The sequence below is a fragment of the Trachypithecus francoisi genome, unplaced genomic scaffold, assembly GCF_009764315.1.
Source record: "Trachypithecus francoisi isolate TF-2019V2 unplaced genomic scaffold, Tfra_2.0 Lachesis_group1, whole genome shotgun sequence".
NCBI classification, from domain to species: domain Eukaryota; kingdom Metazoa; phylum Chordata; class Mammalia; order Primates; family Cercopithecidae; genus Trachypithecus; species Trachypithecus francoisi.
The window spans coordinates 35975254-35988031 of NW_022681454.1; the positions used below are offsets into that span (position 1 = coordinate 35975254).

The 12778-nt window shown below is 36.1% G+C and overlaps 1 protein-coding gene across 1 annotated transcript in view; it reads left to right on the forward strand.

Annotated features, from left to right (window-relative positions):
- The window catches only part of LOC117084887 (translation initiation factor IF-2-like), a 32138-nt gene that overhangs the window by 16903 nt on the left and 2457 nt on the right, over positions 1–12778 (forward strand). Inside the window, exon 6 of the mRNA XM_033213314.1 lies at positions 5123–5149. Within this exon, the coding sequence (XP_033069205.1) occupies positions 5123–5149 (27 nt within the window). The remainder of the gene's footprint in view (positions 1–5122; positions 5150–12778) is intronic.

A 12778-nucleotide genomic window follows, 5' to 3' on the forward strand; every position in this document is an offset into this window, starting at 1 on the left:
AAGACAAAAGCCAGAACTGGGACTGAGGACAGGCCCTTGCAATAGTGATTTTTTTTTTTTTTTTTTTTTTGAGACGGAGTCTGGCTCTGTCGCCTGGGCTGGAGTGCAGTGGCCGGATCTCAGCTCACTGCAAGCTCCGCCTCCCGGGTTTATGCCATTCTCCTGCCTCAGCCTCCCCAGTAGCTGGGACTACAGGCGCCCGCCACCTCGACCGGCTAGATTTTTGTATTTTTTTAGTAGAGACGGGGTTTCACCGTGTTAGCCAGGATGGTCTCGATCTCCTGACCTCGTGATCCGCCCGTCTCGGCCTCCCAAAGTGCTGGGATTACAGGCTTGAGCCACCGCACCCGGCCAATAGTGATTATTTTAATGCATAGTGTCTAAGGGGGGTTAAGGAGCAAAAAATAGATCCAAGAAAACATTTAACTAATGGTTAATCTGTTGGGACAGTTATGTCAGCAGAAACCCATGAGGCTTTCCAATGACCTTCCTTAAGCCAATCAAACTTAACGTTTTATATTAAGCATTTCCAAACTATGGTTTTAGGTATATGTAGTGCTTTATAAAAACAAGAACTACTTGATCATGTAATCCTAGAAAATCCTTCAATCAATACTCTCTCCTAGAGATCTATGGCTTACCTTTACCATATTAAAGTCTTCAAGGGATTCCTGCTTGAAAGAAAGCTGTTTAATCTTGTTTAATTTAGCATTTCCTAAATGTACATGATCGGGAAACCATCTTTTTGTACAATGCATTTAATTTACTGAACCACATTTTGAAAAAAAAATGGTCCAGTGTAATTAGAGAATCTCATAGCCAATAGGTAGCACGCACAGAAGATTATTGAATATTACTTCTTGCAGCGAAGCTATTGAGAATTTTCTGGTAGGCATGAATTTAAAGTAAATGATCTTTAAAATGTTACCAGCAGGCAGATATTCTAGATGTCTGTTCAAGGTCCATAGACTTCAGGCTAGAAGTAGGGCTAACAAGCTCATTTGAGAGTTATAGAACCCCTAGGATATGGACCTCTGTAGGTCAGTCCAGCTCTTCATAGAAATGAAATGAGGAAGTCCCTAAGGATAAATCTAAAATATTTACTTAAAAAATTCTGAATGCAAGGTACTCATAGCCAAATAGTAGTTAAAATCATAAAGCTCTATCTTATGGAAAAATTTAACCTAGAAAATTTGTTAGTGGATGGTAACAAATGTCAATAAAAGTCCTAAAAGATATCACTGTAAGTATCCTCAGGACACACAGTCTTGACAAACGTAACTTCCAAAGAAACTTTTGAGATAGTTATTTGCCAAAAATACATCTGTATAACTGAACGGGTTAAATACTGCTTTAATAATATCACCTCCTATTTGGGAAGGCTTATTTTGTGTCAAGTATAGAGGCATGCACTTAAGCGAATTAACTATCTTAACCCTCTTAACAACCCCACATTTTCTTCATTTCTAAAAAATTATTTTGTTTATTATGCCTGAAACTCAGCTTTTTCTTAATTCCTTTTTTTTTTTTTTTTTTTGAGATAGGGTCTCACCCTGTTGCCCAAGCTGAAGTGCAGTGTTACAATCTCAGTTCATTGCAACTTCTGTCTTCTGAGCTCAAGCAATCCTCTTGCCTCAGCATCTCGAGTAGCTGGGACTGACTACAGGCATGAACCACCACACCCAGCTAATTTTTTTGTATATTTTTTTGAAAAGACAGGGTTTCTCCATGTTGTCCAGATTAGTCTCAAACTCCTGAGCTCAAGCTATCCACCCACCTAGGCCTTCCTAGTGTTGGGATTACAGGTGTGAGATACTGTGCCCAGCTGCAACCCACATTTTATAGAAGTTATAGCAACCTGAGGCTAAGAGACTTTAAATAATTTGGCTCAAATTCAAAAGTGGAGTAAGTAGTTAGGCCAGAATTAACCACTCTATTTAATAGTCCAGTATAGGATTTTTATGTATATGGGTTTTATAAGTTAACAAACTTGTTTGGATGTGGCAAGAAAGGACAATGCAACAGTCACCTAAATAAGATAGAGGTTTTTTGCTCTCTTAGTTCATGTAAGTAGTCTAGGACTAGATCCAGCTCCTTCTATCTCTTAGGGACTGATTGTGTTTCTCACAATTCAAAGTTGGAGTCCTTATACCCAATATTATGATATTAGGAAAGTGATTAGGTCATGACAGTAGAGCCCTCATGAATGAGATTAGTGCCCTATAAAACAGACCCCAGAGAACTATTGGGCCCTCTTTCTTCCATGTGAGGATATAAGGTGAAATCAGCAGTCTGCAGGCAGGAAGAGAGTCCTCACCAATACCCAACCATGCAGCCGACTTGCCAGCCAACCACCAAGCCTATCAACATGCAGCATACATCCTATGGCCAAATATGTCTACTCTAGTTCTTACCATTACATCCACTTTTCAGTTGCTGGGAAGCAAAGAAGAAAGGACACAGTATACACTTTTATAGACCAGAACTAGAAGTTGTTCATTACATTTACCCATATGCTATAGACTAGACCTTAATCAAATGGCTACATCCAACTTCAAAGGAGGCAGAAAAATGAAATCCTTATCTGGGCATTCATATGCTCTATTAAATTCCAGGTTTCTATTACTAACAGAATAAAAGGAGGATAGCTATTTGGGGATTTTTTTATATATATACAGAGTCTAACTAGCAGTTTTTGTCATAGAATCATCCACTTCTAGGCTAAACATGAATGTTCTATCAAATATTTTGATTTAGCTTTAAAGTATTTAATACTAGGCAATCCTTACTGCTATAAATTGAATAGCAAGACCTTTTGCCTGGGATGGCATGGAGCTTGGGTCAATACAAGATTAGTTTTTGACAAGAATAGGAGAGTGTTGATTTTTCTGTGATCATGATGGAAAGTGCATCCAACTTCTTCAAAAGTAATATAAAGTCATTGGAAACTAGTTGCTGTTCCATCTAGAGATAACAAATACCCCCTATATTGCTGTGGTGCTATTAAGATGTAGATTGTGGTTACTGGTGCCTGTGGGGGACCAGGGGGAGGGAGATCATCAGGGTAAATAGCTAATGCATGGGGGACTTAATACCTAGGTGATGCTTTGATAGGTGCAGCAAACCACCATGGCCCATGTTTACCTATGTACCAAACCTGCACATCCTGCACATGTATCCCGGAACTCAAAATTAACTTAAATTAAATTTAAAAAATTGTTGCGTTGGAAAGAGAAAAAATAAAATGCAAAAAACAAAAAAAAATTAAAAATGTGAATTGTGTTAAAGCCTAAAAGATCTACACTGAGCCCATGCAGATGAGTCCATGAATAATACATGTCTGCAAGGGTCAGGGAGTAGTCATGATCACTACTGACAATCAATGGATTAATGGATTAAATGAATCATAAGTAAGAAAACAATATAAATAATACATTATTCACTAATTAACTTAAAACAGTCACATTGTAGGCAATAAAGAATAGTTATTCTAACTAAACATATGAATGCACATGTGAAAACCATCGAGCTATCTATGAGATTATCTATAAGATTAATTTGGACTACATGTGAGAGAAAAATCAACATAACAGCAACCCATTCCAAAGTCCATGAAGACAGAATACATCAAAAACATTCTATAGACATTTCTATGAAAAGTCATTTTCTTTTGAAGATATATGTACAAAAGTAACTACAGGACAACAAAAAAAAATTATTGCAAACATTGTAACACTAAAAGCAAATGGCTCAATGTTGAAGACTAATGTTTTCCCACATTTTGCTTACTTTAACTAATAAACACTAACTTATAAGGAATTTACCACTTTAGAAAAATTAGTCAATTAAAAAGGCCCCTTAATATGGCTTCCACTTATATAGAGTTCTAATTTCATTTTCTGTATTTTCATCTCTCTTTTATTGTTTTACCTTATCAAATATTTTTCCATGCATTCACTTTGGGAAGAGCACTGTAAATAACTACATCTCTCTTGTTTAGTACTAGAGAGCTTTTAAATCCCTTTGTACGTAATTTTCATTTACTTCTTGTATTAGTAACTTTCATTTACTTACTAATGCTGATTAATACAAAGTACAATGTCTTAGAATCTCCGAAAGTCAGTGTTTCTTAATTTTCTCGTTTCGTAAAATCCAGAAGTTCTGATTTATGATATTTTTAACTGATGAACGTTCTCCTGAATTCCGGAGCCTTCAAGAAGCACCGAATGTAACTAACAACTTCACTGGACCCACCAATACAATTTCAAAAAAGTGTAGGTTTATATTTCTTAGGAGATCATGTAAACACAGTGATACTCTTCAACAAATAAATAGAAAATTTATACTTTTCTAAATGTTATAAAAATTTGGATTTTTAGACAGAATTTTAATACAGAAATTTTTATACAGAATCCTAAGCGTTATGGGTTACGTGAGTATATTTTATATTTGTAGTAATGGTCTCAGCTTGAAACTTAGATATTTTCATTTTTGGACGTAGATACATCTGAGCACGTCTGGAGAATCCATTCTAGTGGTTTCGAAAGTATTTTTATATTGGAAGACTCCTTTGTTCAGCCGGGCCCAGTGTCTCATACCTGTAATCCTAGCACTTTGGGAGGCCAAGGCAGGTGGATCGTCTGAGGTCAGGAGTTCAAGACCAGCCTGGCCAACATGGTGAAACCCTGTCTCTTCTAAAAAAAATACAAAAATTAGCCAGGAGTGGTAGTAGGCACCTGTAATTCCAGCTATTTGGGAGGCTGATGTGGGAGAATCGCTTGAACCCAAGAGGCAGAACTTGCAGTGAGCTGAGATCACACCATTGCACTTCAACCGGGTGACAGAGTAAGACTCTGTCTCAAAAAAAAAAAAGGAAAAGAAAAAAGACTTCTTTGTTCAAACAAAATCTTCAGAGGAAATGAAAATAAAATAGATGAAACGGATACAGATCTGGTTGAAGTAGAGCAGGGGTAGGGCGGGATCTCTTAAATTACATAATAATATTGAATAACTTAATTGAGCATCTTGAAGATACATTTTACAGGCAATTTTAGACACAGTAGACATTATTTAATATTAGCAGCTTGACTGATAATCCCTGTTTCTATCCTCTGCATTCTAGGATGCAAAAATCACAAGTCTCAACCAGGTACATTTGTAGGTGCTCATGCTCTTTTAATTTTTTAACAAAATTTTGGCTCTACATATCACACATTGTGAAACAGTAGGATGAAATATTACATTGAGAAACTACAAATAAGGTACTTCACATTACAAGTGAGTTATTTTAATTTCGATAACTGCTGGTCAAATTTCATTCACGCATTTGGTATTTGAAACAAATGAATTCTGCTTGCTTTAATCCAAAATAGAGGATGTTGGTCTCTGAGTCCAAACTGCATAGATCTCAGTCCCTGGGCTAGGCGTAAATTGTCTATTCCTTCAACAGATGTTTATTGCACTGGTGCTATATCAGTCAAGGTTCAGGCAGAGGAGGAAAGTCCCTGTGTGTTCTAGGAAAAAGGACTCATTATAGGAATTAGACTTTATACAATGGTGGAAGGAACTAGAAGGTGTGGGGGGAGGAGGAGTTAAAGGATCAGAAAAGAAATTAGCAAGGAGCTAATCTGAGAAGCTGAGTATATTCAGTTGCTAAATTTGAGCCACAAAGGGGAGCCCATAGGAAGTGCTCCCTGCAGAGACCAACTCTACAACTCTAGGAGTCCACAGCCAAATGTCTGGAAGTATGTCTTGAGGCCAGCATTGATCTTTAGGGCCAGTAGGCTGGAGGATGACCTAGCAGCAGAGCAGAGAATGAAGGCACACTGGAACCTACTGAGCACCACCAATCTATCCATTACCTCCTCAGACTGCAAAACAGCTTTCACAGACTATTGTCTGCTGCATCACTTCCAATTTTCAAATCTTTCGCAAGCTTTTCTGTTTGCTAACCCTATATTGGGAAGGGACTATATAGGTGAGGGGATTCTGGGAAATGTAGTTCTTAGTTTTACCAAGGTAATATAATAGTGTATCATAGCCTGTTTGTGTAAGAAAATGAACTAAGTAATCTGTAAAATGGGAATCATAACAGGGTATTTGAGAAGATGAAATGACATAATGTGTGAAAATCTTTTAACACTGTCACCTAGTGAATATTCAAAAAATGATTTTAATTATGATATATTAAACAAATAGACAAAAGGGGGAAGTAATATGATTAACTTGCTCAAGGTGCATTAGAGCAATAATATCTATATTGCTGTGGCTGCCATGAGAATGTGCATCTTGGACCCCTGACTGCTGAGAATGTAACTAACCAATGGCTCTAGCTGCTAAGCTCTGAAACTCATTGCCTCAGTTGCTTTAGGACCACAGTTACTTCTTGGCTCTGGGCCAATGTCTGGGTGTGGCAGTGACGCCAAGGCAGGTTTGTTGCTGGGAAACCCAGAAGTCCTTTGAGAGTAGAGAGTTTTGGCTTGAGACCTCCCAGATGGCTATATTGATATTTGCTTGAAACTGCAGGGCCCATCTAAAATGATTCCACCCAAATTAATTCCTTCCTTGCTTCCTTCCTTCTTTCCTTTATTCCTTCCTTTCCTCTTTTTATTCTTCAACCAAGGTCAGACCAAGCCTTTCCCAGCTCCCTCCCCTTTTCTCTCCCTTGCCATTCCCGTAATACATTTCTTACACGTTTAATCTGGTACTGCTATTTCCTTCTTGGATGACATGGATAAACACAACTGCGAAAGAAAAAATATTAGCATACTAAGAAAATAAGATCTAGCACCAAAGAGGGAAAAAAAGGAAAGTTAATAAACAAATAATTCAGAAAAATTGACATCTGTAATTTGATTAGACCAACAAAACTGCCTGGGTGCTAATTCTAGACCTTTTCTTCGCTACATAGAGTTTCAAAATAAGAGTTTCTTTATATAGAGTTTACACTCATAGTTCACATACCCTGCCTTCCCTAACAGAAGCCAGGCTATGTTTGGAAAGTTCTGTACTTAGAATGAGAAAATCCAGTTGTCCTGAGACCACACAGATGAACATCCATGGAAATTTTCCTGTTCCATGCCTATGTTCTCACTCACTTCCACTCATCTTTTGTCTAGAGTGAAGTTTTCTCTGAAAGAGTATCCAAGAAAATATTGCAACCTTTTCCAAGTTCCAGGAAATCCGAGTAGGTGAAGATACACTTCACCTCACTGAATATAATGCAACATTGATTAGATTGACACTTATTCTGGCCCAAAGCATAGTTGATCTAATATATGAATAAGGATATATATAATATATAAAGGATAAGCTAATCTTCATTTCTTCCATTGCTTTATCTTCTATTTCAGCTTCCATTGAGATGATCAAGAATATGCTAAGTTAGTACCCTATTGCCTAAAAGAAAATTATTTCCCAGGAGGACAGTTTAATGTTCAAATGCTTTCACTGGATTCAATATAAGAACCAGGAAGACATTTTGATACTTTTTCAAAGCCTCCTTTGGAGACCTTGTTCATTATATTAATATCCTTTACGTAAAGATCTAGATGCTAAAATCATCTGTAATTCCATACCTGATGGCTAGGGTGATCATTCCTTAAAATGGCAGGGCCCATCTAAAATGCTTCCATTCAAATTTCTTTCTTTCTTCCTTCCTTCCTTCCTTCCTTCCTTGTTTCCTTCCTTCCTTCCTTCCTTCCTTCCCTTTCCTTCATTTCTTCCTTCCCTCTTTTTCTTCTTCAACCAAGGTCAAACCAAGTCTTTCTCAGCTACCTCCCCTTTTCTCTCCCTGGCAGAAATGTTTTATACCTCTTTTCATATAAAAATGGGACTAAGACTTTATTCTGCCATTGTCTTGATGGCCAGGAAACTCAGTGTGAAGTTCAATGCTTAAGAATGATGTTTCCTCTTTCCTAGTAATACTTTTTCTCTTTTCCCTGTAAAATTTTTTATTTTTAAAACTTTATTAGTAGTACTCATATTGTTTGTGAGTTTATTTTAGGTAAGCTTAAATAGTTGGATTTTTTAGAGGGGATGGAAATAAGTAGGCTATAAAATTTTAAATAAATTATATATGTACATATATATCAGCATTTACTATGCCCAAACCATGATTACAAATCACTGAAGAAGTTTTAGAAATAAACAGACCAGGTGCCGTGGCTTAAGAATGTAATCTCAGAGTTTCAAGAGGCTGAGGTGGGTAGATCACTTGAGCCTAGGAATTTGAGGCAGCAATGAACTATGACTATGTCACTGCACTCCAGCCTGGGCAACAAAGCAAGACCCTCATCTCTAAAAAAAGAACAAAAGAAGAAAGAATACTGAAAGGAGTTGTGAAAAATTGAATAGTTTCAATTCAAGCAAGCATGTGAATTTACATCTCATAGCTTTTTATTGAAAGGAAATAATCTTTTTGTTTAACCTGTGTCAGGTAATAGCACTGGAATACGAAGCTGATTGGTTACAGATCTGGCTCTGTAGTATCATGAGAGCCAGCTAACTCTTCCCTGAGTATCTCCATTCATAAAATATGAAAGTTGGACTAGGAAGACCTAAGGGATCATTTCCAGCTGTGGAATTGTATGATTTCTTCTAATTTTACTCTTACTCTGTTTCAACATTTAAACATCAAGAATGACAATAAGAGGTGACTATGCAAGAGGAAGTTTCTTAACTCTTTTCTCTTTACAAAGGCATTCTGAGGACGTGGACTGTATGAAGCATTTCCTTTCAAATTAGATTTGAATGTTACATCAGATAATGAAGCTTTTGAAGTTCTAAGAACTCAAAATTCCATTCAGTGGTCTGATGTCATGAAAATGGATCCTTAACCAGTCAAAAGAGCTAATTCATTTTGGGAAAAAAAAATGAAACAAAAGCATCTACGATTTCTTAGTCATTATAGTAGCTCTGTGAAACTATTATATAACCAGCTTAAAAACATACTGTTTTGGTATATACTGTGCAAAAAAAAAGATTCTAAGCTTGACAACAACAGAATAGACTCAGTAACTATTCAGAAATACAGCAATTTGCTTTGTTTCAAGCATAACTGTTACTAATTACTTTATTCTAGCAGTCATGATAGAGCAATACTATCTGAAGGACCTTGGCATTAACTTTGTTGTGAAATATCAGATAGTCCTTGCATGCTGCAACAGGTTGAGTATTTATTTACCTGTAGCATTACTTTGATATCCAAACAAAATTATATGATATGGGCAGATTACATAGCAATAGAAATGTGTTTGTTTAAGTCCCACTAACATAGTTAGCTAGCTAGCTGTATCATGTAGGCTAACCTACACAAACAGGATATAAGATACATACTTTAATTTCAGCTGCCTCAGAAATGAAACTTTTCTTCTCAGTGCCTAGAAGAGTAGACACACAAATGTGAAAGCACATAATAGATGCTTAGTGAACATTCGTTAAATAAACAAGCTTTTATGTTATCTTGATCAGCTGAGTGTCGAAAGTGGAAATTATTAACATTCACCAAAATGGATGAATTTTATTTCTCTATAACACATGGAATTTATGATAGAATGTATGTGTAACTCTGTATGTATACTTAGATGCCACTGATATTGATTCTATTTCTGATGTTTTGTTTAGCCGTTTACAGTGGTTGCCGTTGTTTTCTTCAAAAGTGTTGAAATAGAATTGTCTACTTGTGAGAAGTCCTTTGAGCCTGACCTTATGAAGTGCTATAAGCTATATTTTACCTTAATATTGAGGCTGTCCAAAAGATGTATCTTTCAAAACTTTAAAGGAAACTGTATCTTGTGTAGTTAATGCAATCAGCCATAGCATAAAACACTTTTCTGAAGACTTGTAAAGGATCCAAACTTCAAATCTCAAGATTTGGCTGAAAGGGGCTAGAAGTAATTATCTGATAATATATACTTCCATTGTTTTCTCCTTTTTGTATCCAAAAAAATCATTTGAGAGTAAACATAGGGGAAAAGTTGCTTTAGCAAGTAATATACAGCAGAGGTAAAAATCCCAGGAACATCTAGAGAAAGAGCAGGCGGGAGTAAAATTATTTCTTTCATGTCTTACACATTGTAGGCCAGAAAAAGTAATAATAATAAAAAAAAAAAACCTTGCGTTTTCATTCAAATTCACATCCACAAAGTCTTCTCTGAGTCAACCAAATTAAACTAAATCCACCAGCATGAGAAATTCAAGGACTGAGCAAAAGAATGTCTCATCATTAATAATGAGTTGGTACATAACCCAGAAGATCCTTCTTTCTTTCTTTTAAGTTCAAGATATGGCTGCTTCCCAGTTCTTGTCCCCATGGAAACAGGATGTGCTTGGTGTAACCAGCTGACGGAGACAAACAGCTTCGAGGCTGTGGCTACATCCCTGGGGCTGGTTTCACTGTGAAGTTAACCTGACTGCTGCACTATTAGTTCAACTGTGATTCCCCCGTTCTTTCCACAAATCGAGGTCTATGCAACAGTTTGAAGTTGCATTTGAGGACATCTCGAGTTTTTAATATTTGACATCTATTTGTTGTGTTTCCATTGCTTTCTTGTCTATTTCATGCATTCTTTAAACAGCTTGTTTAATACATTGCTCATTTCTTCTTTTGAATGCACATTTTTAGTTTTCTTTGATCTTTATCAAATGCAAGTTTAGTCACTCCCGCTAGATTTTTAAGATCCACAGAGAGAAAAACTATTTAAGCCACTTACAAGGTTAGAACAGTGCTTAGTATACAATAAACACTATATATTGCCTGATGGACAAATGACTCACTTTAGGGCCTTTATTCTCTGTAATATGTAGTTATACAGAGAATAACTGCTCATTTTTAGCCAGCAGAGATTTGGTAATACATTTGGTTTCCCTGTAGTGGATTACTGTTGATGATCTTGACTTGCTGTTTGTGCTATTCATGGCTCACAGGTGATGTTGATTAAAGTCATCCCTAGATGGGCTGTGACATCAATTACTGACCCAAATCTCACACCTAAACTGCAGGTTGGGCATCACCACTATCATTTGGAAACAGTTAATGTTGTATGGAGGCTGATGCTCTACACACATGGCGATGTGCAAACTTTCTCAAGAATTCACTTGTCTATTCCAGTTTGCTTCTTTGTTTGTGTATCTCAGAAAAGGGCATTGCCACAGCTGCTGGATTACGTAATGGCTCAAAAAAACAGTCTTCAAGGTCATTCGAACACATGACTATCTCTCTGGACCAGAACAAGAATTCCAACTTTCATTAAAAAGTCATCATAACAACCTAATTTACTCATAAATAGTCCTCGTGTGAATTACCGCTTCTCAAAAAACATACTGAAGATATTTTCTTGTTTTTTTTTGTTGTTGTTGTTGTTTAATTTATGGCATGTCTCATGCTATCTTTGAATGTTGAGATTATTCTCCAGGTATTCAGTTTAGATCTTATTGCTGAAATGAGACCAAGTGACATACAGTAAAATATTTGAAAGTCTGTTTTTTAAAAAAAAAAATCTAGAGATTTTTAATAAAATTATTTTGAATATGTTGACAATGCATATCTTAAAATCTTACCTCTTGTTTCATAAAATATGATCCGAGGGCTCCTTGTACTTCCAGATATTGAATTAGTAATCATCAGTTTTTTAGAAATTACTCCTTTTTACTATTCTAAGCTATCTTTAACATTTTGAAAATTTAATGAATGAAATTGTGGTTTTTAAAAGAGCCCAAACAGAGGCAACAGTTTCTTCCATGAGTGAATATATTATTACTCTTGTACCTTTGAAATAAGAGAAGTCCTCCAGTACTGAACATTCTGGCATATATTTCCTAGTACCTTCGGTCCTTCTTAGGACATAATTGAGACACTGAGGAATTAACTCCTTCAAGACACAAGAAAGCCACTTCCCATCAGAGGTTCTGACTTTATTGTACTATCCTGTATAATCACATGAATTCATATGGCACCATTACTGAAGTATAATGAGATCGTTAACTCCTAAGCACTCAGTTTATTTTAGACTTTCAAAAATGCAGATTGACTTAAGATTAAGAAGCGATTGCAACCACGTATTTGCAGCAAAAGCAGTTATGAGACGAGAGATGAGGAAAGCAAATTGTACTATACTATTTAAGCTCAAATTTTCTTACTCTCACCCCCACCTGGACAAAACGGCTCTTATAACATCCACTATCTATTAAACCTTTTGCTTTTAAAACAAAATTAATATTCCTAAGAAATGCAAATATAAAAGGCGATAAGTCTTTTTTTTTTTTTTTTTTTTTTCATTTCAAGTATGGATCTAATTTTAAGACCTTATTTTCAAATGGCTCTTTCAGTGCTTTTGTAGGTAGGAGCCAAGAATTAAGAACAACCCTCATCTTGTGTGTTAGATAATACCACAGAGAGTTTCTCTATCCTCAGCTTTAACTCCTGTCTACTGACTAGACCTATTTAAATTGCCTAACCTGTTTAATGAGCTCCAAAAATAAATGTATATTATAGAGAAAACCAAAGGACACCCACTATTTACAGAGAAATGACACGGAAAGGGCATTTCTTCAATATGTGACCTAAATAACCCAAATCAGATTTAATTCAATATGGGAATCTGGGATTACATCAGAGCTGTTATCTGGGTCTGCCAGTAACTGCAATAACATCTTTAAACAGTAGCACAATCTTGGATAGCCTCTGTCCTAACAAAAATGACTTCTCCACTAGGATAGAAATTAATTCACCCTTGCTCTCATTTTTATCACAAGGAGTTAAAATAAATTTTAAAAAATC